At 34.3% G+C, this 27485-nt stretch overlaps 1 protein-coding gene across 1 annotated transcript; it reads right to left on the bottom strand.

Moving 5' to 3' along the window:
• Nucleotides 1-19033: 19033 nt before the first annotated feature.
• On the bottom strand, nucleotides 19034-21768 carry LOC137391570 (uncharacterized). Its single transcript, XM_068078084.1, has 6 exons — nucleotides 21671-21768; nucleotides 21314-21482; nucleotides 20660-20847; nucleotides 20056-20283; nucleotides 19798-19947; nucleotides 19034-19700 (listed from the first exon to the last, which is right to left on the bottom strand). The coding sequence occupies exons 1-6, from the start codon at nucleotides 21750-21752 to the stop codon at nucleotides 19420-19422; spliced, it is 1098 nt and encodes a 365-aa protein (XP_067934185.1). The 5' UTR covers nucleotides 21753-21768; the 3' UTR covers nucleotides 19034-19419.
• Between the last annotated feature and the right edge of the window lie 5717 nt (nucleotides 21769-27485).

Genomic DNA, 27485 nt, shown 5'->3' with positions numbered 1-27485 from the left:
CGATTTCAACAAAATTTTCACCTGAGTTCAAATTTGGCAGTCGGTGTGCTTATTATGTACGTCGAAATAACATTTTTACAATGCTAGAAAAAGACACGACCGATTTCTCTCAGTTCAGCAATTCTCAGGTGTAAAACAGTAATACTTTCCTTTAAAACCAGAAGCAAAATTGGAGTTGCAATCCCTTCAAAAAGAAGGGTCATTGATTAGCCAACTTCTCTTAACCTGCTAACAAAAATCATTTCATTACAAAAACATTGTTCGGGCTTTCTTGTCGAATTAGGTTAATAAAGGTTGTAATGAGACCAATTAAATTTTATTAAAAATGAAACTGAAAACTAATAAGTAATAAAATTGTAGTGATAAAAAGTTGAAAATCGGTAAAATAGTTAAAAATCTACTATATAAACGGCAATCGTTGTCTGTCAACATGCGTGTGCGATTGATTGAGTGTCCGCCTTATAGAGTACTATACTTTTCGGACTATTAGCCACTACTAGGTATCTAGGGCGTATGAACGGGAATCTCCGGTTAGTACACGCCTCTATTATACATAACCTATTCATCGTTTGCCGTTTTCACACAAAAATGACATAATAATTACAACTCTATGACTTTCTTTTAGCTTCATGACATGCGATGCTTTTTTGTCCTCGACGTATTAGGGCTAATTTGTTTTCGGCAAAACGATATCAACAATAGCCTCTCGATATTAGAACTTGGCGATTAAATTTTATTAACTCTATGAAACACGATGTCGTTTTTATGAACCTCTATTTCTGGCTTTTCTTAAGGTTCAATTGCTAATCGCTGTTAAGGTCACTACTTTTCACGCGGACAATTGCATTATCTAGAGTAGGAATAGCATCCAGATTCCCTCACCTTCGATCAGACAAAGACACTACAATATTTTATTTTTTACATAACACATCGTCGTACCAGTATCGTCGTATTCAGGTTTTGATGGATAGCTGTTGGTGGAACAGTAACTTTTTTATACACACACTTCTATGCAAGAATTGTTATTATTAATTCAACATATTCACGAATTTTATTTTGTTCATAATTGTTCAGTTCGTATTAATTGTATCATTACCGAATCATCTCCTATTGTAATCGTAGCAAAACAGACTCAATTTAGCTATTACTTGCTAATTATTTCACTGTTACAACTAAACCATTTTATAGTCGTCTTATTCTTAAAATTTATTTGACCTGCACGAAACATTTTTCTCATGATATGAAGTTTGAAAGTTACAGTTGTTTGACAAAGTTTGATAAACTTTACAGTTGTTTTTATTTTCTCTTTATTTCAACTGCACATTTTCTCTTTATTTCAACAAAACACTTTTTTCATGATACGTTACCTACCATGTTTTCTCATATTACCTATGTAGTTTGAATGTTAGAATGGCAAATGTTGCTATATATGTTAAATACAAATAGATTTTCTGTGCAAAGACTTTTTTATTACCCAAGTACAAGTACAGCTTGTGGTGTAAAATGTTGAAAAAATTCTTTACCGAAGTTGTTTTCTCGCCTTGGAGCGGATTAAATTTACATTATTTTACTTTAATGGGAAAAATTGTTTCGGATCTCGAACAACTCGGTTTTCGAACTACTTTCTGGAACTGATTATGTTTGAGAACTGAGGTTCCACTGTCAAAAAATATAGGTCGCTGAAAGTTATGAAATTTTAAATTTACATTGGTTTGAAAACCTTTACGGTTGTTTTCATTTTCTTTCTTAATTTACTTTAATTACACAAAACACTTTTCTCATGATATGTAGTTTGAAAGTTAAAATGGCAAATGTTGTTATAAGTTAAATACAAATCAATTTTCTGTGCAAAGACTTTTTACTATCCAGGCAATGCCGGGTAGCACAGCTTGGCTTGGGGCCGTGGCGTCACTCGGGGATGCGTGGGAGACCTTTTTTGCCCTGAGTACAGCGAGAATCTACAGGCGCGGCTTTCCGGATGAATGAGTTAGCGAGTGCGAGACGATTGATTGCAAAGCGATTGAGTGCTAGGCGATTGGTTGCGAGACGATTGGTTGCTAGTGCAAGGCGACTCATTGCAAGGCGAGTGCGAGATGATTGATTGCAAGGTGGGTGCGAGGCGATTAATTGTGAGGCGATTGGTTGCGAGATGATTGGTTGCGAGTGCAAGGTGATTGATTGCAAGGCGAGTGTGAAGTGATTGATTGCAAGAAGAGTGCGAGGCAACTGATTGTGAGTGCGAGGCGATTGATTGCGAGGCGAGCCGATTGATTGCAAGGCGATTGATTGCGAGTGCGAAGCGATTGATTGCGAGGTGAGTGCAAGAACGCGATTATCAACTGCTCGGCGGGTAAAGACTGGTCAGCCGAGACAAGGGCTCAGCGGCAGAAGTGCGCGATCGTCAACTGCAAATATAGACAAGGGTGAAAGGATGCATGAATCTAGACACATAAATCTAGAATATTTACTAGATTTTGCACGCATCTAGCTGTAAGACACATTGAAGATTTCCATTGTTCTCCCCAACATTGGCATGTATATGTGCATACATTCTCTGATCAGGACAATTTCAGTAGACTGCATATTTGGAGTTGTTTTACAGTATGAAAGACAACTCTCAATAAACCTTATGATGCACGCGTATCTGTTCCTGTAGACGGGTAATGCAGCTAGTGTATACTAAAACTTAGCTTTAAGTTTGTGTTTAGTAAGCTAAATATATTTAAAGTAAATTTAAAGTTTGTGTTATACATATTTGAAGGTAAGAACTCTACGGTATGCACTGCACATAGCACTGTTACATTTCATTGCAGATCATATCTAATAAATACACTAAATATATTAAAGTTACTGTAAGTAACTGTAGTTACTAAGGTTAACATACTACATCGTTAATAATTTTTAATATGTACATCACTTGTATAAAATTTTTTATGATTTTTACCGGAATCTCGCAACTATATAATAACTGTGGTTTCTATGCCTCTCCATACGATTTTTCACCATACGATGCCAACCCTGAAATGGATTAAAACTATATCATGAGGGTGCACTGTATACGGTACAGTCAAACCTCGGCTTACGATCACTTCAGCATATGAGTTTTTTTTGGCATATTTAGTTCTGTCCCTCCTTATAGCATACATATCACCATTGCCGAACCAAAACCAGAAAGGTATCTTACTCTTAAGCTTTCTAATACGAAATGTTTCGGTACTGATCAACAAAATTAATACTAAGCATCAGGGTTAGAGTAAGAAGACTTCGAATGGATAATGTGAGAAAAAAACAGCTCTCAAAACCTCTAAATGTTGTAAACCTACAACTGTGATCACTGTTCCTTAAGTAAATGCCATAACAGATAACAGATGCAGTCGCTTACAGGACTAGTTTAATAGGATTTAGGCAAAGCCAAGTCAGTAAGGAGCAAGCAATGCTGGCTATAGCAGAAAAAAACAGTAAGCTATACAACGAATTGACTATACAGAAAATCATTAATGAGACTGGTACCATAGAGGTATGTTATGGCCTTGACATCATCCTCATGTAGCCCAAAATCCGGACTGTAACCTTGAAAGTAAGGAGACATCACAGCTCCCCAAACCTCTAAATGTTGTAAACCTACAATAGAGATGACATTTTCCTAAATTGGAAGTGAATGCCATAACAGATACAAACTTCAGCTTTCAATAATCCGTAAGATTAGTATGTATTGTGAGTTTAATTTCTCAACGAGTGTGTGACCGAATTCGTGGACTGCTACTAACTCTAGGTTTTTCCCTTTTGGACTATCTACTGTCCAGCTTTCTTCACCATCAAAATGAACCCGTCCATCCTTTGGAAAGAATGCTGGTGCCAATACTCCATCTATAAGTATAGAGTACATGTACCAATACTCCATCTATAAGTATAGAATACATGTACCAATACTCCATCTATAAGTATAGAGTACATCTACCAATACTCCATCTATTAGTATAGAGTACATGTACCAATACTCCATCTATTAGTATAGAATACATGTACCAATACTCCATCTATAAGTATAGAATACATGTACCAATACTTTATCTATAAGTATAGAATACATGTACCAATACTCTATCTATAAGTATAGAATACATGTACCAATACTCCATCTATAACTATAGAATACATGTACTAATACTCCATCTATAAGTATAGAATACATGTACCAATAATCCATCTATTAGTATAGAATACATGTACTAATACTCCATCTATAAGTATAGAATACATGTACCAATACTCCATCTATAAGTGTAGACTACATGTACCAATACTCCATCTATAAGTATAGAACACATGTACCAATACTCCATCTATAACTATAGAATACATGTACTAATACTCCATCTATAAGTATAGAATACATGTACCAATACTCCATCTATAAGTGTAGACTACATGTACCAATACTCCATCTATAAGTATAGAATACATGTACCAATACTCCATCTATTAGTATAGAAGACATGTACCAATACTCTATATAAAAGTATAGAATACATGTACCAATACTCTATCTATAAGTATAGAATACATGTACCAATACTCCGTCTATAAGTATAGAATGTATGTACCAATACTCCATCTATTAGTATAGAAGACATGTACCAATACTCTATATATAAGTATAGAATACATGTACCAATACTCTATCTATTAGTATAGAATACATGTACCAATATTCTGTCTATAAGTATAGAATACATGTACCAATACTCTATCTATTAGTATAGAATACATGTACCAATACTCCGTCTATATGTATAGAATACATGTACCAATACTCCATCTATTAGTATAGAAGACATGTACCAATACTCTATATAAAAGTATAGAATACATGTACCAATACTCTATCTACTAGTATAGAATACATGTACCAATACTCCGTCTATATGTATAGAATACATGTACCAATACTCCATCTATAAGTATAGAAGACATGTACCAATACTCTATATATATAAGTATAGAATACATGTACCAATACTCTATCTATAAGTATAGAATACATGTACCAATACTCCGTCTATAAGTATAGAATGTATGTACCAATACTCCATCTATTAGTATAGAAGACATGTACCAATACTCTATATATAAGTATAGAATACATGTACCAATACTCTATCTATTAGTATAGAATACATGTACCAATATTCTGTCTATAAGTATAGAATACATGTACCAATACTCTATCTATTAGTATAGAATACATGTACCAATACTCCGTCTATATGTATAGAATACATGTACCAATACTCCATCTATTAGTATAGAAGACATGTACCAATACTCTATATAAAAGTATAGAATACATGTACCAATACTCTATCTATTAGTATAGAATACATGTACCAATACTCCATCTATAAGTATAGAATACATGTACCAATACTTTATCTATAAGTATAGAATACATGTACCAATACTCTATCTATAAGTATAGAATACATGTACCAATACTCCATCTATAACTATAGAATACATGTACCAATACTCCATCTATAAGTATAGAATACATGTACAAATACTCCATCTATTAGTATAGAATACATGTACTAATACTCCATCTATAAGTATAGAATACATGTACCAATACTCCATCTATAAGTGTAGACTACATGTACCAATACTCCATCTATAAGTATAGAATACATGTACCAATACTCCATCTATAACTATAGAATACATGTACTAATACTCCATCTATAAGTATAGAATACATGTACCAATACTCCATCTATAAGTGTAGACTACATGTACCAATACTCCATCTATAAGTATAGAATACATGTACCAATACTCCATCTATTAGTATAGAAGACATGTACCAATACTCTATATAAAAGTATAGAATACATGTACCAATACTCTATCTACTAGTATAGAATACATGTACCAATACTCCGTCTATATGTATAGAATACATGTACCAATACTCCATCTATAAGTATAGAAGACATGTACCAATACTCTATATATATAAGTATAGAATACATGTACCAATACTCTATCTATAAGTATAGAATACATGTACCAATACTCCGTCTATAAGTATAGAATACATGTACCAATACTCTATCTATTAGTATAGAATACATGTACCAATACTCCATCTATAAGTATAGAGTACATGTACCAATACTTTATCTATAAGTATAGAATACATGTACCAATACTCTATCTATAAGTATAGAATACATGTACCAATACTCCATCTATAACTATAGAATACATGTACCAATACTCCATCTATAAGTATAGAATACATGTACAAATACTCCATCTATTAGTATAGAATACATGTACTAATACTCCATCTATAAGTATAGAATACATGTACCAATACTCCATCTATAAGTGTAGACTACATGTACCAATACTCCATCTATAAGTATAGAATACATGTACCAATACTCCATCTATAACTATAGAATACATGTACTAATACTCCATCTATAAGTATAGAATACATGTACCAATACTCCATCTATAAGTGTAGACTACATGTACCAATACTCCATCTATAAGTATAGAATACATGTACCAATACTCCATCTATTAGTATAGAAGACATGTACCAATACTCTATATAAAAGTATAGAATACATGTACCAATACTCTATCTACTAGTATAGAATACATGTACCAATACTCCGTCTATATGTATAGAATACATGTACCAATACTCCATCTATAAGTATAGAAGACATGTACCAATACTCTATATATATAAGTATAGAATACATGTACCAATACTCTATCTATAAGTATAGAATACATGTACCAATACTCCGTCTATAAGTATAGAATGTATGTACCAATACTCCATCTATTAGTATAGAAGACATGTACCATTACTCTATATATAAGTATAGAATACATGTACCAATACTCTATCTATAAGTGTAGAACACATGTACCAATACTCCGTCTATAAGTATAGAATACATGTACCAATACTCCATCTATAACTATAGAATACATGTACCAATACTCCATCTATAAGTATAGAATACATGTACAAATACTCCATCTATTAGTATAGAATACATGTACTAATACTCCATCTATAAGTATAGAATACATGTACCAATACTCCATCTATAAGTGTAGACTACATGTACCAATACTCCATCTATAAGTATAGAATACATGTACCAATACTCCATCTATAACTATAGAATACATGTACTAATACTCCATCTATAAGTATAGAATACATGTACCAATACTCCATCTATAAGTGTAGACTACATGTACCAATACTCTATCTATAAGTATAGAATACATGTACCAATACTCCATCTATTAGTATAGAAGACATGTACCAATACTCTATATAAAAGTATAGAATACATGTACCAATACTCTATCTACTAGTATAGAATACATGTACCAATACTCCGTCTATATGTATAGAATACATGTACCAATACTCCATCTATAAGTATAGAAGACATGTACCAATACTCTATATATATAAGTATAGAATACATGTACCAATACTCTATCTATAAGTATAGAATACATGTACCAATACTCCGTCTATAAGTATAGAATGTATGTACCAATACTCCATCTATTAGTATAGAAGACATGTACCAATACTCTATATATATAAGTATAGAATACATGTACCAATACTCTATCTATAAGTATAGAATACATGTACCAATACTCCGTCTATAAGTATAGAATACATGTACCAATACTCTATCTATTAGTATAGAATACATGTACCAATACTCCATCTATAAGTATAGAATACATGTACCAATACTTTATCTATAAGTATAGAATACATGTACCAATACTCTATCTATAAGTATAGAATACATGTACCAATACTCCATCTATAACTATAGAATACATGTACCAATACTCCATCTATAAGTATAGAATACATGTACAAATACTCCATCTATTAGTATAGAATACATGTACTAATACTCCATCTATAAGTATAGAATACATGTACCAATACTCCATCTATAAGTGTAGACTACATGTACCAATACTCCATCTATAAGTATAGAATACATGTACCAATACTCCATCTATAACTATAGAATACATGTACTAATACTCCATCTATAAGTATAGAATACATGTACCAATACTCCATCTATAAGTGTAGACTACATGTACCAATACTCCATCTATAAGTATAGAATACATGTACCAATACTCCATCTATTAGTATAGAAGACATGTACCAATACTCTATATAAAAGTATAGAATACATGTACCAATACTCTATCTACTAGTATAGAATACATGTACCAATACTCCGTCTATATGTATAGAATACATGTACCAATACTCCATCTATAAGTATAGAAGACATGTACCAATACTCTATATATATAAGTATAGAATACATGTACCAATACTCTATCTATAAGTATAGAATACATGTACCAATACTCCGTCTATAAGTATAGAATGTATGTACCAATACTCCATCTATTAGTATAGAAGACATGTACCATTACTCTATATATAAGTATAGAATACATGTACCAATACTCTATCTATTAGTATAGAATACATGTACCAATATTCTGTCTATAAGTATAGAATACATGTACCAATACTCTATCTATTAGTATAGAATACATGTACCAATACTCCGTCTATATGTATAGAATACATGTACCAATACTCCATCTATTAGTATAGAAGACATGTACCAATACTCTATATAAAAGTATAGAATACATGTACCAATACTCTATCTATTAGTATAGAATACATGTACCAATACTCCGTCTATATGTATAGAATACATGTACCAATACTCCATCTATAAGTATAGAAGACATGTACCAATACTCTATATATATAAGTATAGAATACATGTACCAATACTCTATCTATATGTATAGAATACATGTACCAATACTCCGTCTATAAGTATAGAATACATGTACCAATACTCCATCTATTAGTATAGAAGACATGTACCAATACTCTATATATAAGTATAGAATACATGTACCAATACTCTATCTATTAGTATAGAATACATGTACCAATATTCTGTCTATAAGTATAGAATACATGTACCAATACTCCGTCTATAAGTGTGTGTGTGTGCGTGCGTGTGTATTTTCATCAACAGAAACAATACAGAAAAATAAACTGCATATTAGTAAATATATCAGGTTAATTACAAATTAGTGAGAAAATGAAAAGAGTATAGCAAAATTCACTCAACCTGAGCACGAGATAATGATGATGGAGCCATAGGTGCGCTGTAGCCCAGCTAATGTTGCGCAAGCCCCAAAAACAGTCAACAGCAGCAGAACAAAGGCAGGCCTCAGCCACCCCTAGTCAGAGAGACAGGAGATAGCATTTTACTTGTTTTTTAAAGTCAAATTTGTTTAAAATTTTCTTCAATCTGTCAGGTAAGTTATTCCAATAAAAGGTTGTTTGATATTGAATAGTTTTTTGCCCAGCACTAGATGTAAACAAGGGAATATGAAGATTTAGAAGAGAGTGACGAGTACTATAAGAGTGTGTTGGTCCCCCATTCCCAGATGAATAAAATACAGTATGACCCCTTAGCAGCAGCTTTAACGTATATAACTTATCTATAGGTAAAATATTAGTTTGAGTAAACAATTCTTTTGATGGATAGTCAAAGGGTTTATGACATATAATTCGCACTAGCTTTTTCTGAAAGACTTTAATTTTGTTTAAAAATATGTCAGGCGAATTGCCCCAAGATTCGAGGCAGTAAATAAGTTTAGAATTCACCAAGGAGTTATATAATGTAATCATTATTTCTCGTGGGAAGTACTTTGATAACCTATAGAAAAGTCCAACCGCTGGACGAAGGTCCTTTAGTATGTTAGATACAGTCAAACATGGATAACTCGAACTTCAAGGGACCGAGCAAAAGTGTTTGAATTATCAGAGCATTCAAGTTATCAGAGCACTGTCACAAGTCCATATATTTACTTATTTATTAGTAGATACATGTACATATACAAACTATAATATAAATCAAAAGCACAAATGGCTTGTTTCAAATTAAATGCTTCTAATGTAAAGTTTAAAACGTTTTCATGAAAAAGTATAGAGATTTTTCTATCACTTGAGATTGGTTTGTTGTTTGAGGTGATGTTATTGCCAGGACGTTTTTCAGATTGACATTGGCAAAACTTGATCGTTGTTGAAATGCTCAAAAGAAAAGACATTTTTTTCTTTTGGGGTTTTACCCACGATCAATTTTGCCGTTTTTTTTTAAAGTTTATGCAGATTACCTTACTTGACCTGGGATTCGTTAAGAGCAACACTCCGAGGCAGTTCAATTAGAAGTTTTACGAGGTTTTACGGTACATTCTATATCACTCACGCTTTTTTAATAGATACTTATTGAATGTACACACGTATTCTGTGTTTAGGTCAAACGATGAATAGTTTTTTGTAGCTCAGACAACGTATACGTTTATTTACAACATTTTTTAAGACATTTTAAACATTCAACATTCCGACGTTGATTCAACACGGAATCAACATCGGAAAACTTTTCATCACGGGCTAGCCGAGTCGCGCACTCAAGGATTTTCGCCACGCACATACAAAACAACATGCGATTTTTGTTTTGTATGTGCGTGGCGAATATTCTTGCGCGCGTGACCCGGCTAGCCCGTGCTATTCATCGTATCGCAGTATAAATCAAATTTCACCAAACTTTTAGAAAAGTTGTTGACAAAAATATTTTGCCGATGGTGGTAATAACGACGCTTATAAATTACGAAAAGATGAAGTTTACCTCTATGGCTTTGAATAAAGTGATTTTCTAAAGCGAAAACAACCGTTTCGGTAGCTGTTGGGCAAAAAAACAGTTCGAATTAACAGTGTTGAGTTCGAGTTATCTATAGCAATTTATCATTACGTGGGAACGGACCAAAGGAAATGTTCGAATTAACCATGTGTTCGAGCTATCCGTGGACGAGTTATCCATGTTTGACTGTATATGAGTAGACCAATTCAGATTATTATCAAGTCAAACACCTAGGAATTTAAAATGATCGGTCTGTTTTAATATGTTATTTCCTATTTGCAGAGAGTGCATTTTTAAATTAAATTTGTTCTGCGGATTTTTCATAAGCATATAATTAGTTTTCTCAATATTAATTGTGAGTTGGTTACTGATGCACCAGCATCGGAAGATTTCCAGATCTTCATTTATCTGAGGTAACATGCTGTTAAGGTTACTTGATTCTAAAAAAAAGAGTGGTGTCATCTGCATAGAGAATAGGTTGTAAGTATTTTAATGATTTGCAAAGATCGTTTATATAAATAAAAAACAGTGTTGGGCTCAAAATTGAACCTTGTGGAACCCCACAGGTTACGCATTTTTCAGTAGACAGTACACCACTAATTTTTGTTCGTTGAACTCTGTCGTGTAAATAGCTTCTAACCCAATTAATACTTTAACTACTGAAATTTAATTTTGTTAGTTTTTGTAAAAGTATATCATGGTTAATAGTGTCAAATGCTTTGCTAAAATCAATAAAAATTCCTAACACACTGTTTCCTTTGTTAAAAGCCTCAAAAGTTCTATTCGTAAAAGCTGACAAAGCGTCAGAAGTCCCACGTTTTGCTCTAAAACCAAATTGATAGTTATTCAACAAGCTATTAAGTTCAAGATAGTTTATTATTTGATCATTAACTAGCCTCTCTAATAGTTTGCTAAAAATTGGTAAAATAGATATAGGTCGATAATTTGAACATAGAACACGATCACCTTTTTTAAAGACAGGCTTAATTCTAGCAATTTTCATTTGTTTAGGAACCATACCTTGAGTAATGCTATTGTTAATTAACTTAGTAAGAGGGATCACTAACGACTGGCTAGCTGCTTGTAAAATTTTACCAGAGATATTATCTAGCCCTGAAGTCTTGTTGGCTTTAATGGACTTTATTACACTTTCCACCATACTACTGTCAACAGTTGACACATTAAAATGTGCGGCATTCGAATGCGAGTAATTTTCAGTAGAGTCAGATCTTAAGTTTTGGAATTTAGAAGCAAGTTGATGTCCTATATTACTGAAATAAATATTTATTTCATTTGCTATCTCAAAACTATCACTTGATTCTGCAGGCAGCTTGCTTGTAGTTTTAATCTTTTTAGGCTCTCCAGTATTAGATTTTTTCAATATCTCATTATTTATAATTTTCCAAACCTCAGTAGGGCTATCACAGCTTTCAAATGCTAATTTGAAATAATTAGCTTTGGATTTTCGCAACTCAGTGGTGAGCTTGTTTCTTAAAGCCACATACTTAGCTTTTAGCTTGGTATTTAGAGGGAATTTTAAAGTCTGTTTAAATAGCTTGTTTTTATGCAATAACTGTTTTTTTAATTCAGAAGTAACCCAAGGTTTACTTTTCCTAGCAGACCCATTAATTTTCTCTGATTTGACGGTTGTAAAGCAAGCAATAATTGATTGCAGTTTAGATAAAAATTTGTTATATTGAGATTCAACATCAGCAGTGTTGATATCCCATTTTACTGCTTTCAAATGTTCAGTTAGATTTTTATAATGAATAATCTCAAAAGTCTTTAGTTTGTCCTGACCATCAGGCATTTCATTTTGGTCAACAATTGCAAAACTAGAGAAATGATCGCTAAAGTCAGCTTCAATAATTCCAGAAGTTATTTCCAATGCATTTTGATTTGTTAATATATGATCCAGACAAGACCATTTTTGGAGATGTTGAGTAAAATGTGTAGGAATGTCAATTAAGTTTGTTAGGTTATATATTGCTAATAAATTCAAGTAGCTCTCACATGTCTGCGGCTCAAGGGTATCTATATTTATGTCACCTGTGATAAAATGAGTGGATGAGCGAGAATATGAAGAAGATGATAAGAATCGCTCCAGGCTGTGTAGAAAATTATTTACATCAGAGCTGGGTTGTCGGTAGATAACAGTTAGAGTGGAATTGTAAAAAGTCTCAGTACCATCCCCCATCACTCTGACAGAGTGAACGTCAGCACCATTGATCTTCGCGAACTGCTGCTCGACTGCCAACCCACAGCGCACAAAGACTCCAGCACCACCAACTCGTGCATTACGTTGTGTACCTGTGAAATTATAATATAGTATAGAGTACATGTACCAATACTCTATCTATAAGTATAGAATACATGTACCAATACTCCATCTATAAGTATAGACTACATGTACCATTATACTCCGTCTATAAGTATAGAGTACATGTACCAATACTCCATCTATAAGTATAGAATACATGTACCAATACTCCATCTATTAGTATAGAGTACATGTACCAATACTCCATCTATAAGTATAGAATACATGTACCAATACTTCATCTATTAGTATAAAATACATGTACCAATACTCCATATATAAGTATAGAATATATGTACCAATACTCCATCTATAAGTATAGAATACATGTACCAATACTCCATCTATAAGTGTAGAATACATGTACCAATACTCCGTCTATAAGTATAGAGTACATGTACCAATACTCCATCTATAAGTATAGAATACATGTACCAATACTCCATCTATAAGTGTAGAATACATGTACTAATACTCCATCTATTAGTATAGAGTACATGTACCAATACTCTATCTATAAGTATAGAATACATGTACCAATACTCCATCTATAAGTATAGAATACATGTACCAATACTCCATCTATAAGTGTAGAATACATGTACTAATACTCCATCTATTAGTATAGAATACACGTACCAATACTCCATCTATAACTATAGAATACATGTACCAATACTCCATCTATAAGTATAGACTACATGTACCATTATACTCCGTCTATAAGTATAGAGTACATGTACCAATACTCCATCTATAAGTATAGAATACATGTACCAATACTCCATCTATTAGTATAGAGTACATGTACCAATACTCCATCTATAAGTATAGAATACATGTACCAATACTTCATCTATTAGTATAAAATACATGTACCAATACTCCATATATAAGTATAGAATATATGTACCAATACTCCATCTATAAGTATAGAATACATGTACCAATACTCCATCTATAAGTGTAGAATACATGTACCAATACTCCGTCTATAAGTATAGAGTACATGTACCAATACTCCATCTATAAGTATAGAATACATGCACCAATACTCCATCTATAAGTGTAGAATACATGTACTAATACTCCATCTATTAGTATAGAGTACATGTACCAATACTCTATCTATAAGTATAGAATACATGTACCAATACTCCATCTATAAGTATAGAATACATGTACCAATACTCCATCTATAAGTGTAGAATACATGTACTAATACTCCATCTATTAGTATAGAATACACGTACCAATACTCCATCTATAAGTATAGAATACATGTACCAATACTCCATCTATAAGTATAGAATACATGTACCAATACTTCATCTATTAGTATAAAATACATGTACCAATACTCCATATATAAGTATAGAATATATGTACCAATACTCCATCTATAAGTATAGAGTACATGTACCAATACTCTATCTATAAGTATAGAATACATGTACCAATACTCCATCTATAAGTATAGAATACATGTACCAATACTCCATCTATAAGTGTAGAATACATGTACTAATACTCCATCTATTAGTATAGAATACACGTACCAATACTCCATCTATAAGTATAGAATACACGTACCAATACTCCATCTATAAGTATAGAATACATGTACCAATACTCCATCTATAAGTATAGAATACATGTACTAATACTCCATCTATAAGTATAGAAGACTTGTACCAATACTCTATATAAAAGTATAGAATACATGTACCAATACTCCATCTATTAGTATAGAGTACATGTACCAATACTCCATCTATAAGTATAGAATACATGTACCAATACTTCATCTATTAGTATAAAATACATGTACCAATACTCCATATATAAGTATAGAATATATGTACCAATACTCCATCTATAAGTATAGAATACATGTACCAATACTCCATCTATTAGTATAGAATACATGTACCAATACTCCATCTATAAGTGTAGAACACATGTACTAATACTCCATCTATTAGTATAGAATACACGTACCAATACTTCATCTATTAGTATAAAATACATGTACCAATACTCCATCTATAAGTGTAGAACACATGTACTAATACTCCATCTATTAGTATAGAATACACGTACCAATACTTCATCTATTAGTATAAAATACATGTACCAATACTCCATCTATAAGTATAGAGTACATGCACCAATACTCCATCTATTAGTATAGAGTACATGTACCAATACTCCATCTATTAGTATAGAGTACATGTACCATTATACTCCATCTATAAGTGTAGAATACATTTAAACCCATCGTCATTTTTAGACTAATCGTCATTCGACCAAATAATATAACGAGTAAAACGATTTTAGACTAAATGTTTTTGGACGAATTAGTCTAGTAAACCAGTTAGCTTTACGGTTGACAAATCGTACCAAACCCATTAGTACTTATCCTGGTCTCGTCATGGTCATTAACACATTTCTTGCGATACCGTCATGGCTACCATTCCAGACTCAAAGGAAAAATGCCATCGATACTGTCAAGAATATTTAAAATTTAGATTTCATTTCTAGTTTTTCAAATAAAGCTTTACCCATGAGCTTAAAGTGTGAAAAATATTCAGTAATGATTTCATGAAGCCATCAAAAATGAAAGATCACTTGAATCAACTTTATCTGAATAAAAAAGATAAGTCATGATTATTTAAAGTCCCTGAAAATAAAACTGGAAAAAAGATCAACGGTCAAGTGTTTCACAAAAACTTTAGCATTCGTATCAAATGAAGGTTACGCGCTTGATTCATACAACACCTCTCTCCCAATTGCAAGCAAGGAAGACCCCATACAATTTGAGAGGAACGGATCACACCAGTTGTAAGAGAAGTCATTGAAACAGTCATGAAAGAACTGATTCTAGCTCAGGGTTAAAATATTTACATTTAGTAATAGTAAAGTTCAACATCGTATTGATGTGGTGACAAATGATGTACACAAAATTTCACTTCAGAATTGAACCCGTGCAAATTTGCTATTCAAATGGATGAGTCAACTTTGGATCTGACAACATTCTTATGGCTCATGTGAAATACCAATGTGAGAAAGAAAAACAAGCGATGATAAATTTATATTTTGTGAGTATTTTAAAACGGGTAAAATATTGTGAATTGCATAGCATTCCACTCAACAGTATAACTATAGCTATTATTGGTCGGTAGAGAGGGTTCTCAACCCTGCTGAAACATAAATGAAACAGGAAAGAAACAGGAAAGAAGGTTCCTTATGCCGTTGTTGCTCATAGCGTTTTGCATAGGATCATTTAATTGCAAAAAACTTAAGTTCAGAACCTTATGACTGCTTACAAATTTGCATTCAAGTGATAAATGAAATAAGAGCAAACTCTCTTCACTCACGTTTTTTTGTAAAATGATGCGAGCAAAATGATGACAGCTCTAAACAGTTGCTTTTACATACAGAAACATGATGGCTCTCGAAATGGCATTATCTACAAGGCTTCTTGATCTTTTTTAAACATGTTTGTTGAGTTCTTAAAGAAAGTCAACTATTACATAAAAACTAAAAGTACACAAAAGTCACCTGTTTTATATGGCAGACTTATTCTCTTAACTAAATGAAGTGCAAAACAGATTACGAGGAAGAAATTTAACTTTTGATTTAAGCACGTACTATTTTATTAGGAGTTCAAGAAAATATGACTTGCACAAGTCTTTTCTTGGACAATGAAACTTCCAATACTTTGCTAATTTATGTGCGTTGGAACAAGAAGCTGAAGGAATGATACCCGAGAATGACATGTTGGCATATACGACTCATCTTGAAAGCTTGCAGAAAGACAGCAAAGTGCAGTTTGGTGATCTTAAAAAATGAAAGTGCTGGACTGGTTGATTTTTCTTTTTGACTCTAACATAGAAAGTAAAGGATTAAATACCACTTCACAAGAAAAATTGTTAGAACTAAGCAAGGATTTAGAGGCAAAATCTCTCTTCAATACTAAAGGCTTTCATGGGATGTGGAGCAGTAAGGTAACTGCGAAAAAGTAAGCAAAACTTTGCAAGATTGTTGATCCATATATATTGGCATGTCTAAGTTCTTATATGGTGGAGGCAGGTTTCGGACATGTTACTGCGCTTTTAAATAACCAGGGAAGCAAAATGAACACGAAAAGAGACAAAGAGTGAAATTGATAAATATGCAAGCGATATACAAATTCTTCTTCATCACCATCAGATCCAACATCTCATTAAGGCCTGTGGTAAGACCGTACAATGCTATTAAAATTGTTATTAATAAGTGTTTGCTACGTGGTTCAAATTTCAAATTGGTGGGTGAGGTCAATGACACTTCATTAAAAGTTACTATATGGCGTCGACAGGCTGAAAACTTCTGATCTACATGCATTTGGAAATAGTGAAGAAAGAGTAAGTTTGGGTTTAGAAGCTGTGGCCAGATGCAGCACAATGTACATGTCAAACTACTTTAATTGGTTTTACAGAAACTGTTCACTTCTATTTCTACAACTGTGTGACTGCAAATACAAATTCATCATCTGGTAGAGTGCGGGCAGCGGTTTATGTTGTAGATATTAATATTTTGACTCTCTGTACTTATACATGACATATATACCTGTACATGACCTATATACCTATACAGATTCACATATATGAAAAATTTGGATATTCTTTGCCACAAAACAAAAAGTGTATAAGGAGACTAGAATCTTGTTGGTAGCTTTCTATTCTACTCCAAGAAGAAGCTTTAGTCTGCATCATCCTGATGCTTTTCATCAATGTTTACGGGTATAGAAATCAATTACAACCTTATACAGTCACAAAATATCCAACTCAGATCCAAAATATTTTTATTAATTTGGCTAAGTATTCGACTGAAGTAACAGCTCATCGAGGTAATGTCAAAACAAACTGAAGAAAGATGAAACTTCAGGTGAAAAAGATTATAAGACACGACAAGAACACACAAACATTAGCTATGCTATCTTGTCTTATCTTGTCTAATACATTAAAATCTACCCCAAAAGTTTCTGACATGTTTGTTGGCTGGCCTTTTGCTTGAAAAACAAGACTTACAGCTTCTTAATGAGAATTATTTTGGAATTCAGTTTCATCTCGTAGAAGAAGAAAAGAACACATTAAGCTAGCAATGAGAGTTCTCAATTGATTGTTCAATTGTTCCCCCTGAGAAGAGGAAAATGGACGCTTTACTAAAGGTAGTAAGCGAGACTGATGACATCTCTGTAGTACCTGCTTACATTTGCTATGAAACTTAGACACAAGGGCAAAAACATCTTAAAATACATTTTAGAACAGAAATGACAGCTCAACTTGATCAACACATCACATATCTTGACAGACACAAACAAATAGCCTCAGTAAAGTTTGACAATGCATATGCTTCTATTTTACAGCTAAAAACCTCAATACTTTAAAAATTTGAAGTAAAAATTTGATTATCTTTATGTTTGTCTCTCTTAAAAGTTCAATTTTCTTATTGACTTGTTGGGTGGGTAACATTTTAATGACACTCTGCATGACGAGACAGAATATCAGCTCTGACCTTCAGATCAAAAAGAGCTGATTCTTAAACAGAAATGAGAAGATATGTTTATTGGCTAGTTACGACTGATGAACTATTTAATTAGCTGGACTGTAAGCACCAGTTGTACCACGAGTAGATAACTTCTAGTATAGGCAAGCACTTGCCTCTGTATATGTATCTGCCAGCATTAACTGGCGAGTGAATCCAAATCAATACGCGCAAAAATCTTTCAAGTGTTCAGCTGAATCTGATGTTTATCAGGTTAATTGAGAGAATTTAGTTTCACCTGTATGACTAGATTGATTATTTAAATAGCTTTTATTTAAATAAAGTTCCAACTTTATTTAAATAAAACATTTTTAGGGCAGGATGGCAACTTATGGCTATTGGAAACTAAACTGTACTTGAAAAAATGACAAAGTTGTAAACTGATTTTGACTATCAGCAAAGGGCCAAAATTTTGAAAAATATTCTGACACATGTATTGAGTGTATAGATACATTAACAATAAAAAACATAGATATAGTAAGAACAGACATTGATACTTTAAGGGATGTTTTACTGAACAACCAATATTCCTTTTATTTTGCAAGTAACTTTAATTCAAATGGAATTGGGACAGAGTTTGAATAAGACAGTAAAAAGTGCAGATTATTTCTATATCTATTGGAAGATAAACGAACATAAATGAGAATTTGTATTAAAAATGTATTGAAAAAATTGGATTTACGCCTTTTTATACTCTTCAAGAGCTCGCTTTGCAATAATTGGTCCAGAAGTTGTTGGAATGTAAGGGTTGATCGCTTCTTGCAAAGTGAACTGAAGATCTTTTCCGAAAATATTAACAGAGACAACCACGTTGTTGAAGCCCCCAGTAGCGGACATCGCGGCAGGGTTAAACGACATTTTGACTATGTCATAGTTATGTTTAGCAAGAGTGGTCATCCACTTCCTTTGAGCATTGGCAGCGGCAATCTCATCAATGGCTGCCTTGTACCCAGGACACACTGTAAGTATAAATACGCAATACGGTAAAAAGCCTGCAATGGACACTTCTATATTCGGCTTCAGTAAGTGAGAGGCAACTCAAGTAGTCTTACTGACTTTTTTCAGCACTGAATCCACAGTCGCTGCAGTACGACTGCTGCAGATAGAACTGACAGGCTTGCTCTGCATTGCTCTCAAATTCACCACATCCAGGCTCTCCTGCTCGCCTTGTAATAACATATTCCTCATGACTCATCAACTCTCGTTCTGAAATCAGAAAGATGGATTCATCACAAGCTAGAGTTGCAAATGGGTCTCCACTCAAAATGATATAAATATCGCAAAAAAGATATACATGTATAAGAGGAGACCTACTGCCAAAGATTTTTTTAAAGGTTTTGCCAATGCCGTGTCCTAAATCTTTTAGTTTGTGACCAACATTCTTGATTCCATCAAAGGCTTTGCCTATGCCGTGTCCAATGCTCTTTCCAACATCAAGTACGCCATCAGTGATTTTTTTACCGAAGTCGACAATGCCATCACCGAGTCCTTTGCCGATGTCAACAACTCCATGCACAGCAACTTCGCCAATTCTAACGATGCCTACAAAATACAAAAATAAAGCCTACCGAATGAAAACTATCTGTAAACCTGTCTGGCATAGACCACAAGAGACGGATCATTATAGTGTTTCTGTATGATGACTCAATACTTCTACACATTAGATGCTGTCAAACTGTAGTAAAGATACCTATATGTTATTCACAAAGAGTTTTAAAAGCTCTTTCCTTTTTAATAATACTTGTAATTTGTTACGTTGAGTCACATAATGCATACAATTAGGCGAAACCTGTTTCTCATTACAGTGAGTAAACTGAGCTAGCTAGCAATAGCCATGATAGGTAATACAGAATGGTAATCTACGTAAACAATTTGTAGAGTCTCCTAAACTGGCATGAGTCTAAAACAGTGTTATGACCTTTTCCAATTTTGTCCTTGAGGAAATCTCCAATGTCCTTGCTCACATCGATAATGCCTCCTCCGATTTTATCAACGACCACATCAGGAATGGTGTCCGTAAAAAGACGGGGTATCTCTTTGGTAAATAATCTAATCGATTTTCCAAGAATGACCTGCCACTTTTCTGGCCGACATACTAATTTGGCTCTACACAGAAATGCAATCAAGTTGTGATTTATTTCAATTACAAGATAAATCTAATGGGTGATGGAAAAAGACAGAGGACGCTCAGCAACAAGTACTTGATGTTTTAACAATATATGTTTACTAGTCACATGACCCACAAACTAGTCACATGACCCACAAACTAGTCACATGACCCACAAACTAGTCACATGACCCACAAACTAGTCACATGATCCACAAACCAGTCACATGACCCACAAACCAGTCACATGATGTATGACCAATCAAACGATTTGCTAACTAGTCAAATTAATTTCGAACTAGTCACATGATCTTCCAACTAGTCACATGACTTGCCAAAATGCTACATGATCTGCGAACTAGCCAAGTAAACTACTAATTGTCGAATGGCCCACTCGCGATTGGCATGAGTCATTATGTAGCGACATGTATTCAGTTATAATAAATGTTGATTTCTCTGGCTTACCTTGCTTCACATTTAGACTCTACGCATGTTCTGCATCTAGGAATTGCTGTGTTGAGTTGTGCATTGCAACTGGAGTTGATTGGTTTAAAGGCCTCGACAGCGTTCACTAAACGCTGATTGTCAGCTGTTATGAGATCATTTATAGTCTGCATACCACCATTTCTGACAGCTAAAAGTTAATCATATTAGTTACTATAGTTTATATATTACTTATTTTATAGTTTATATTATTACGCAAACATATTTGTAATTATATCAGGTACAAAAACAATGGCTATCAAATGATTTGGCAACAACTCAAATGATTTCTGAATGTATTAAGATCTTGTACACATGAGACTATATAAAATTACTAACCCGTCAGTGCTCCAAGCGGTACTTCTACTTGGGAGTAGACAACTCCAACTAAAGCTAGGGCTAACAACACCAGAAGCTTCATAGTGCTGAGTTCAGTGTCAAACAATAGAATGAAGAGTGTGGAAGCCGATGCACATTTTTAACGAAAACAATGGAATGGAAACAAACAGCTGTGGATCAATTAACTTCCAGGTTACTGACTAACATTTTGATGTTGATGTCAATAAAAAGTGTGTGAAGCTACAGCTGGGAGAAGATACATCAGATGGTAAAGAGGATGTTTGGCATCACAAATATTGATACAAGTCTTGTCTAAAACACCGATGACCAGTCAGCAAAATATTCAGCGTGTCAACAGTGTGCGTCACTAAATGTGATATCATTATATTAGTGAATTTGTAGCAAAACAAGTTCAAGGGAAGGCTGGATGACTGAATTTTTCCATCAAATGCATAGCCATCACCATGATCTCTGTCTCAAAAGAAATGTGAATATCCGTTAGGTTAGTATTAGATTCAGCGATACCACTGCAGTACTTGAAGGCATAGCTGAAAGCTTTCCTAAAGCAATATGTTAAACTGTGAGCATAGCTCCACGGAACTAACAGAACTAAGGGATACCCAGGAATGATGAGGAATAACCAGGGATGACGAGGGATAACCAGGAATGACAAGGGATAACCGGGGATGACAAGGGATAGACAGGAATGACCAGGGATGATGAGGGATAACCAGGGATGATGAGAGATAACCAGGGATGACGAGGGATAACCAGGGATGACGAGGGGTAACCAGGGATGACGAGGGGTAACCAGGGATGACGAGGGGTAACCAGGAATGACAAGGGATAATCAGGGATGACGAGGAATAACCAGGCATGATGAAGGATAACCAGGCATGACGAGGGACAACCAGGGATGACGAGGAATGACCAGGGATGACGAGGAATGACCAGGGATGACGAGGGATAACCATGGATGACAAGAGATAACCAGGGACGACGAGGGGTAACCAGGGATGTCTAGGAATAACCAGGGATGACAAGGGATAATCAGGGATGACAAGGGATAACCAGGGATGATGAGGAATAATCAGGGACGACAAGAATTAACTTCTATATACATGTATATCTTTATAAATTTTTAGAGCCTTTTGAGAGGCTACCCTGGTATGTCAAGGGACAGAGTACTTTATTTAACAGGCTTTATTATCCGTAACTTGAGCTCGAATACATTTGGTTGCTCTTACATTCTTTTTTCTATTTTTTATTCGCTGGTCCGTTTCTATTCTAACATGTGCATTCTGCACTAGATCATTTCAACAATCTTAGCCTTTGTTATCATCTATGAAGCTTGTTGTTTTGCTTTATGATGAAATATACTTTACAACTACAGTTGTCATGCTACAGTTGATACTCTAAATAACCATGCTTCATTTAAAGTTCAACAATCGGGTAGATTGTGCTGAGTGGTGTGGCTCTAAACAGCCATCTGTGTGAGTTATCAGAATCTGACAGCCATGAAGATAGGTCTACACTGCTCTCTACCAAAACGGTTCAGTTGGTTAATACTGGTTGGTTAATAGTTGAATTACCGAAGACAAATGAGAACTTTGGTCATATAGCGTATCAAATAGCTACGTACCTGAATCCATGTTACAATGGCTGTCTGGACCAATATCTAGCGGTAAAAGCTGAGAAACTAGCCAAATTGAAAAATACAATAACAGGTAATTGAAAATATATATGTATATATGTGTATACACATTCAACTTAGGTCATATTAGCAATTATTTGACAGCAAGGTACATCAGATGGTGGACATGGTGGTGTGTCATAGTAATTGATGTTCTAATGTGGCAATATATACATTGGCAACAATTCTACATAGCATTTCAATTTGCTGCATGCAGTTTACCTACAATCCTTTTAATGCTTTCCCCTAATTGCTTTCACTAACTTGTATTTGCTTTTAGGAGAACTCAAAAAATGGGTGTTACATTCTGTTCAGCCCATGGCACCTGGTGTCATCAAAAAGGCAGAAAAGCCTTTTCAGCAATGAGTAGGCCTCCTCAGCAAACTGAAGAAGTGAGCTGTTGCTCTTTCAGTGTGTTGGCCTAGAGCAGGAGTCAGTAACCGGCGACTCCAAAGCCGCATGAGGTTTTTTCATCCCCTCACTGCAGCTCCCTCTGGCTTTGGACTTTTTCTTTTCTTTTTTCACCATATTATAAGTAATTCATAAATATATAGAAGTTTTATCACTAGATTATGTCATATAATTTAAAAAATTGTAATTATGGTGATAAATCAAACATTGTCGCTTGTTATGTGTCATTATTTATGCGCCAATAAAACCGCCAAAGTTACACAAAGGTGAACTATGGTGAACACTGACAAAAGAAAAGTGACGGAAGAAAATAGAACATTCAATTCTATGCGGGCTCAAACCCCAGGGGTGGGATAGTCTCTAAAACAGGCAACATGTGGACACCAAATTTCACGTCCTAAAGGGTATATTATCCCAGTCATCACGTTAACGTGCTATGAGTATATTTCAGTAAACTAGATACATAAACGTGGTATGGGTCCATGTAGCCTCTTCTGGAAATGCAGTGATAAGGGTGTAAAACTGTGTGTTATGGTTGAAAACGTGATAAGGGCCTACCAGGGCATACAATTTCTTTATGATCATAAATTGTAGTCAATGTGTGGTGATGAAATCAATCTGGAACCCCTAGAAACAGAATTCGATGTAAACACAAATATTCTGCTTTTTCTCCTGTGAAAGTATTGAACTTTATTTGACCTTGAAAAGCCTAAGTTCCTACTAACAAAATCGATGGCTGGACTGGTTCTAACCCGGATATTTTGTGTGCAACAAAATTAAGGATCTCAGCTAAAAGGTTCTTTTGTGCAAAAGGTAAGTTCTTTTACTGGGTTTTACTTCAATCATGGCAGACAGATTCGTCAGTGAATTGATTGAGATGCTTCTCAAAAACCACCCATCTTTGCAAGGAGTCTTGGTACTTCTCAATGGTATGTTTCAAATCAACTATGGTTTTTGATTATGATGTTCTATTATACTTTGATGGATGGCAGCACAGTGACTGTTTCTGGTTGGATTCAAACTAAACAGTTTAAAGTCTAAATAAATAAAACGCAATTAATTTTAAAATATGCAACAACTCAGAGCTCTATCTCATTCATAACCCCCTCTCACCGGGCTGTCATCTTTTGTGCTGTGAGCATGGTATGAATTTCAATCAACATTGATAATTACTGGTAATATTAATTAATTAATATTTTAAATATTTTTATTAATTAATAATTATTTTTGATTAATTAATATTTTTTAAAAGAAAAAACTATATTAAATTAATAAATAAACAAATATAATTTTTCTTCTCTGCACAGATGAATTCATTACGAGAGACTCAGCTTGTTAATCATGACAGATGAAGAACTAACCACAGTAACAACAAAGATCCCTGCACCAGGAGTCAGAGCTGCTGTAAGGAAAAAGCTCATTGATTGTAAGAAAGGACTTAAGGTATGTATACAGCTGCCTGTCATCAATAATATGCCAGTGTTATGTGATATCATACATGCAACACAACTGCTTTAAACATGTGTTCAAGGACTCCCACCTCTTGAGCGATGCCTGCCTGGTACACCACCTTTCACGTATCAACTACACATTATCACTGTTCATATCGCCACCGACACCATTGAAACAAACACAGAGAAGCATTGGTGGTAAAAGATGTATTGTCTTAATTAATGAAGGGACACCCCTTTCAGGCCCTTTTAAGTTCAGTCAGGACAATACAATACCCTACACCAGTGGCCTGTGGCTTTCAGGTGTAATCACATGAATTTAATTGATAAATGTATGCTCAATTTCATATTGTTCTATTTTCATCCAGGTTCAGGGAAGTCAAGAAGACATCAGTTCAAACAGACCAGAGTCACCTCCAAAGGTTTGTGAGTTTATATGATTTGGTTTGATGAAACTGGTGATATTATCATTTTGAAGGATGTATGGCTTATGATAAAGGCCTGACAATGAACAGAGCTTTGGCCATATAGCCACTACCCCTATCAAAAAGCCTCATCAAGACAAACCCCTAATGGATTAAAGGCTTGCCTTAATAGCTCTAAAACCCCTCAGGTCTTAATTTGATTTGTATGGCTTGAGACTTCCAATTAACATTACTCTTTATGGAAATCTTACGCTTTCCTCATTGGCATAGACTGTATAGTAAGGGCTAATACCATAGTTTAGTTGCACATCAAGGGACATTGCCTTGATATTATATTGACCCCAAATAGAAGCTATGCTGATACACTCTTCAGATATTTTGGAAACAAGCTTTGCCATTTTTGTTTACATTAGCCTCTGTACCGAATGTGAAAATACTCCCCTTCTTTAACTGTTGGGTTCACTTTTGATAGATATTTGATGAGCATCCATGAGAATGTGATTGTTTTTGTAGCTCATGTCACATTGGATTTGGAGTCTGAGGATGATGATGTTCAATTGGTACCTGAGCCTACTAGTTTCGAGACAAGATTTGAGAGGTTTTTGAAGAAGCACAGCATCAAAGAGGATACTTTCGAACAAACAGGTAACGCTATACATTGCTTGCTAAGCAAGAAGAAATTTGAAGGCCCTAATGCTTCAAAAACTCTGGCATATCTGAAAGATCATCACCATCATACCGAACAACAAAGAAAAGTATGCAACACATGGCAAAGAGGTTGAAAACTCCAGCAAAACAGCAGAGAGTTTTGTGTCACTGGTAGAGAATTATGGATGAGAGCATTTCACCAAGATAAACAATGGAAGAAAGGTCCTTTGTCGGTGTGGAACTGTTATAAACTTATTTCCATCCGCTGGTGACTACTTGAGAAACACAATTTAGCATCGTGCCAGCTAAGCATGTGTGAGCTCAAAAGGAAAGCAAACATCACTGGACTCATTTCTAATCCGATCCGCAAAGAAATCACAATGACTAGACAGGTCTAAATACAAGGAGCAACCATGCGATGGCTCAACAGGTATTATTAAAACAAAAACTGCTTCTTACTGTATAGAAACGCTGCATGATCACATCAATCCATCACTTAACTTTCGTGACCAGTTTTATACTAAGAAATCTAGAGAGGGCTGTATACGTTCAACAAACTGTCAGCGCATAACTACAAGCCTGACAGGTATCTGTCATAAACTCCTAACTGTAGAATGCTCAGAAGATTTTTCTGGACATTAATGAGGAAAAGCCGGTGCAAAAGCCAGAAATTAACTAGAGACGAATATGCCTCCAACACCCAGGTTAGAGCAAGGTTGAAGAAGCTTAGAATAACAAACCAACACTAAAAGTTTTCCTTGCTTTGACTACAAAAAAAGTTGTCTCACTTTTAAAGGTGAGATTTACACATGCATCCATGCTTGCTGACGCCACAATTCGATCGGACTCCAAAGCCATAATCCACAATATAAATGCAGCCTACAAAAAAGGTTATTTGGAGGACAAGAATCACACTGTATCATTCATAAATGATATCACAGCTAATATCGCAAGGAAGTTACATGGCAAGAGATACCCCGCTGCCCTGATGGATTTCTACAAGTGGCTAAGAATCAAAGGGGGTCCTCATGTAATAAAGCTCATGAAAGAAAATCTTGATGGACCAGGTAGGTAATAAAGGAAAATCCATAGTTTGATAAGCGATAACCACATTCTGTAATAATGCTGACTTTCCCCAGTCATACTCAATTCAAAGTCACTCACTACTGCAGCTCTTTTTTTGTGTT

Source organism: Watersipora subatra, chromosome 3, assembly GCF_963576615.1.
Source record: "Watersipora subatra chromosome 3, tzWatSuba1.1, whole genome shotgun sequence".
In the NCBI taxonomy this organism is placed as follows: domain Eukaryota; kingdom Metazoa; phylum Bryozoa; class Gymnolaemata; order Cheilostomatida; family Watersiporidae; genus Watersipora; species Watersipora subatra.
Note: the sequence above shows the minus strand (reverse complement) of the source record. Positions and strands in the feature narration are given on the sequence as shown.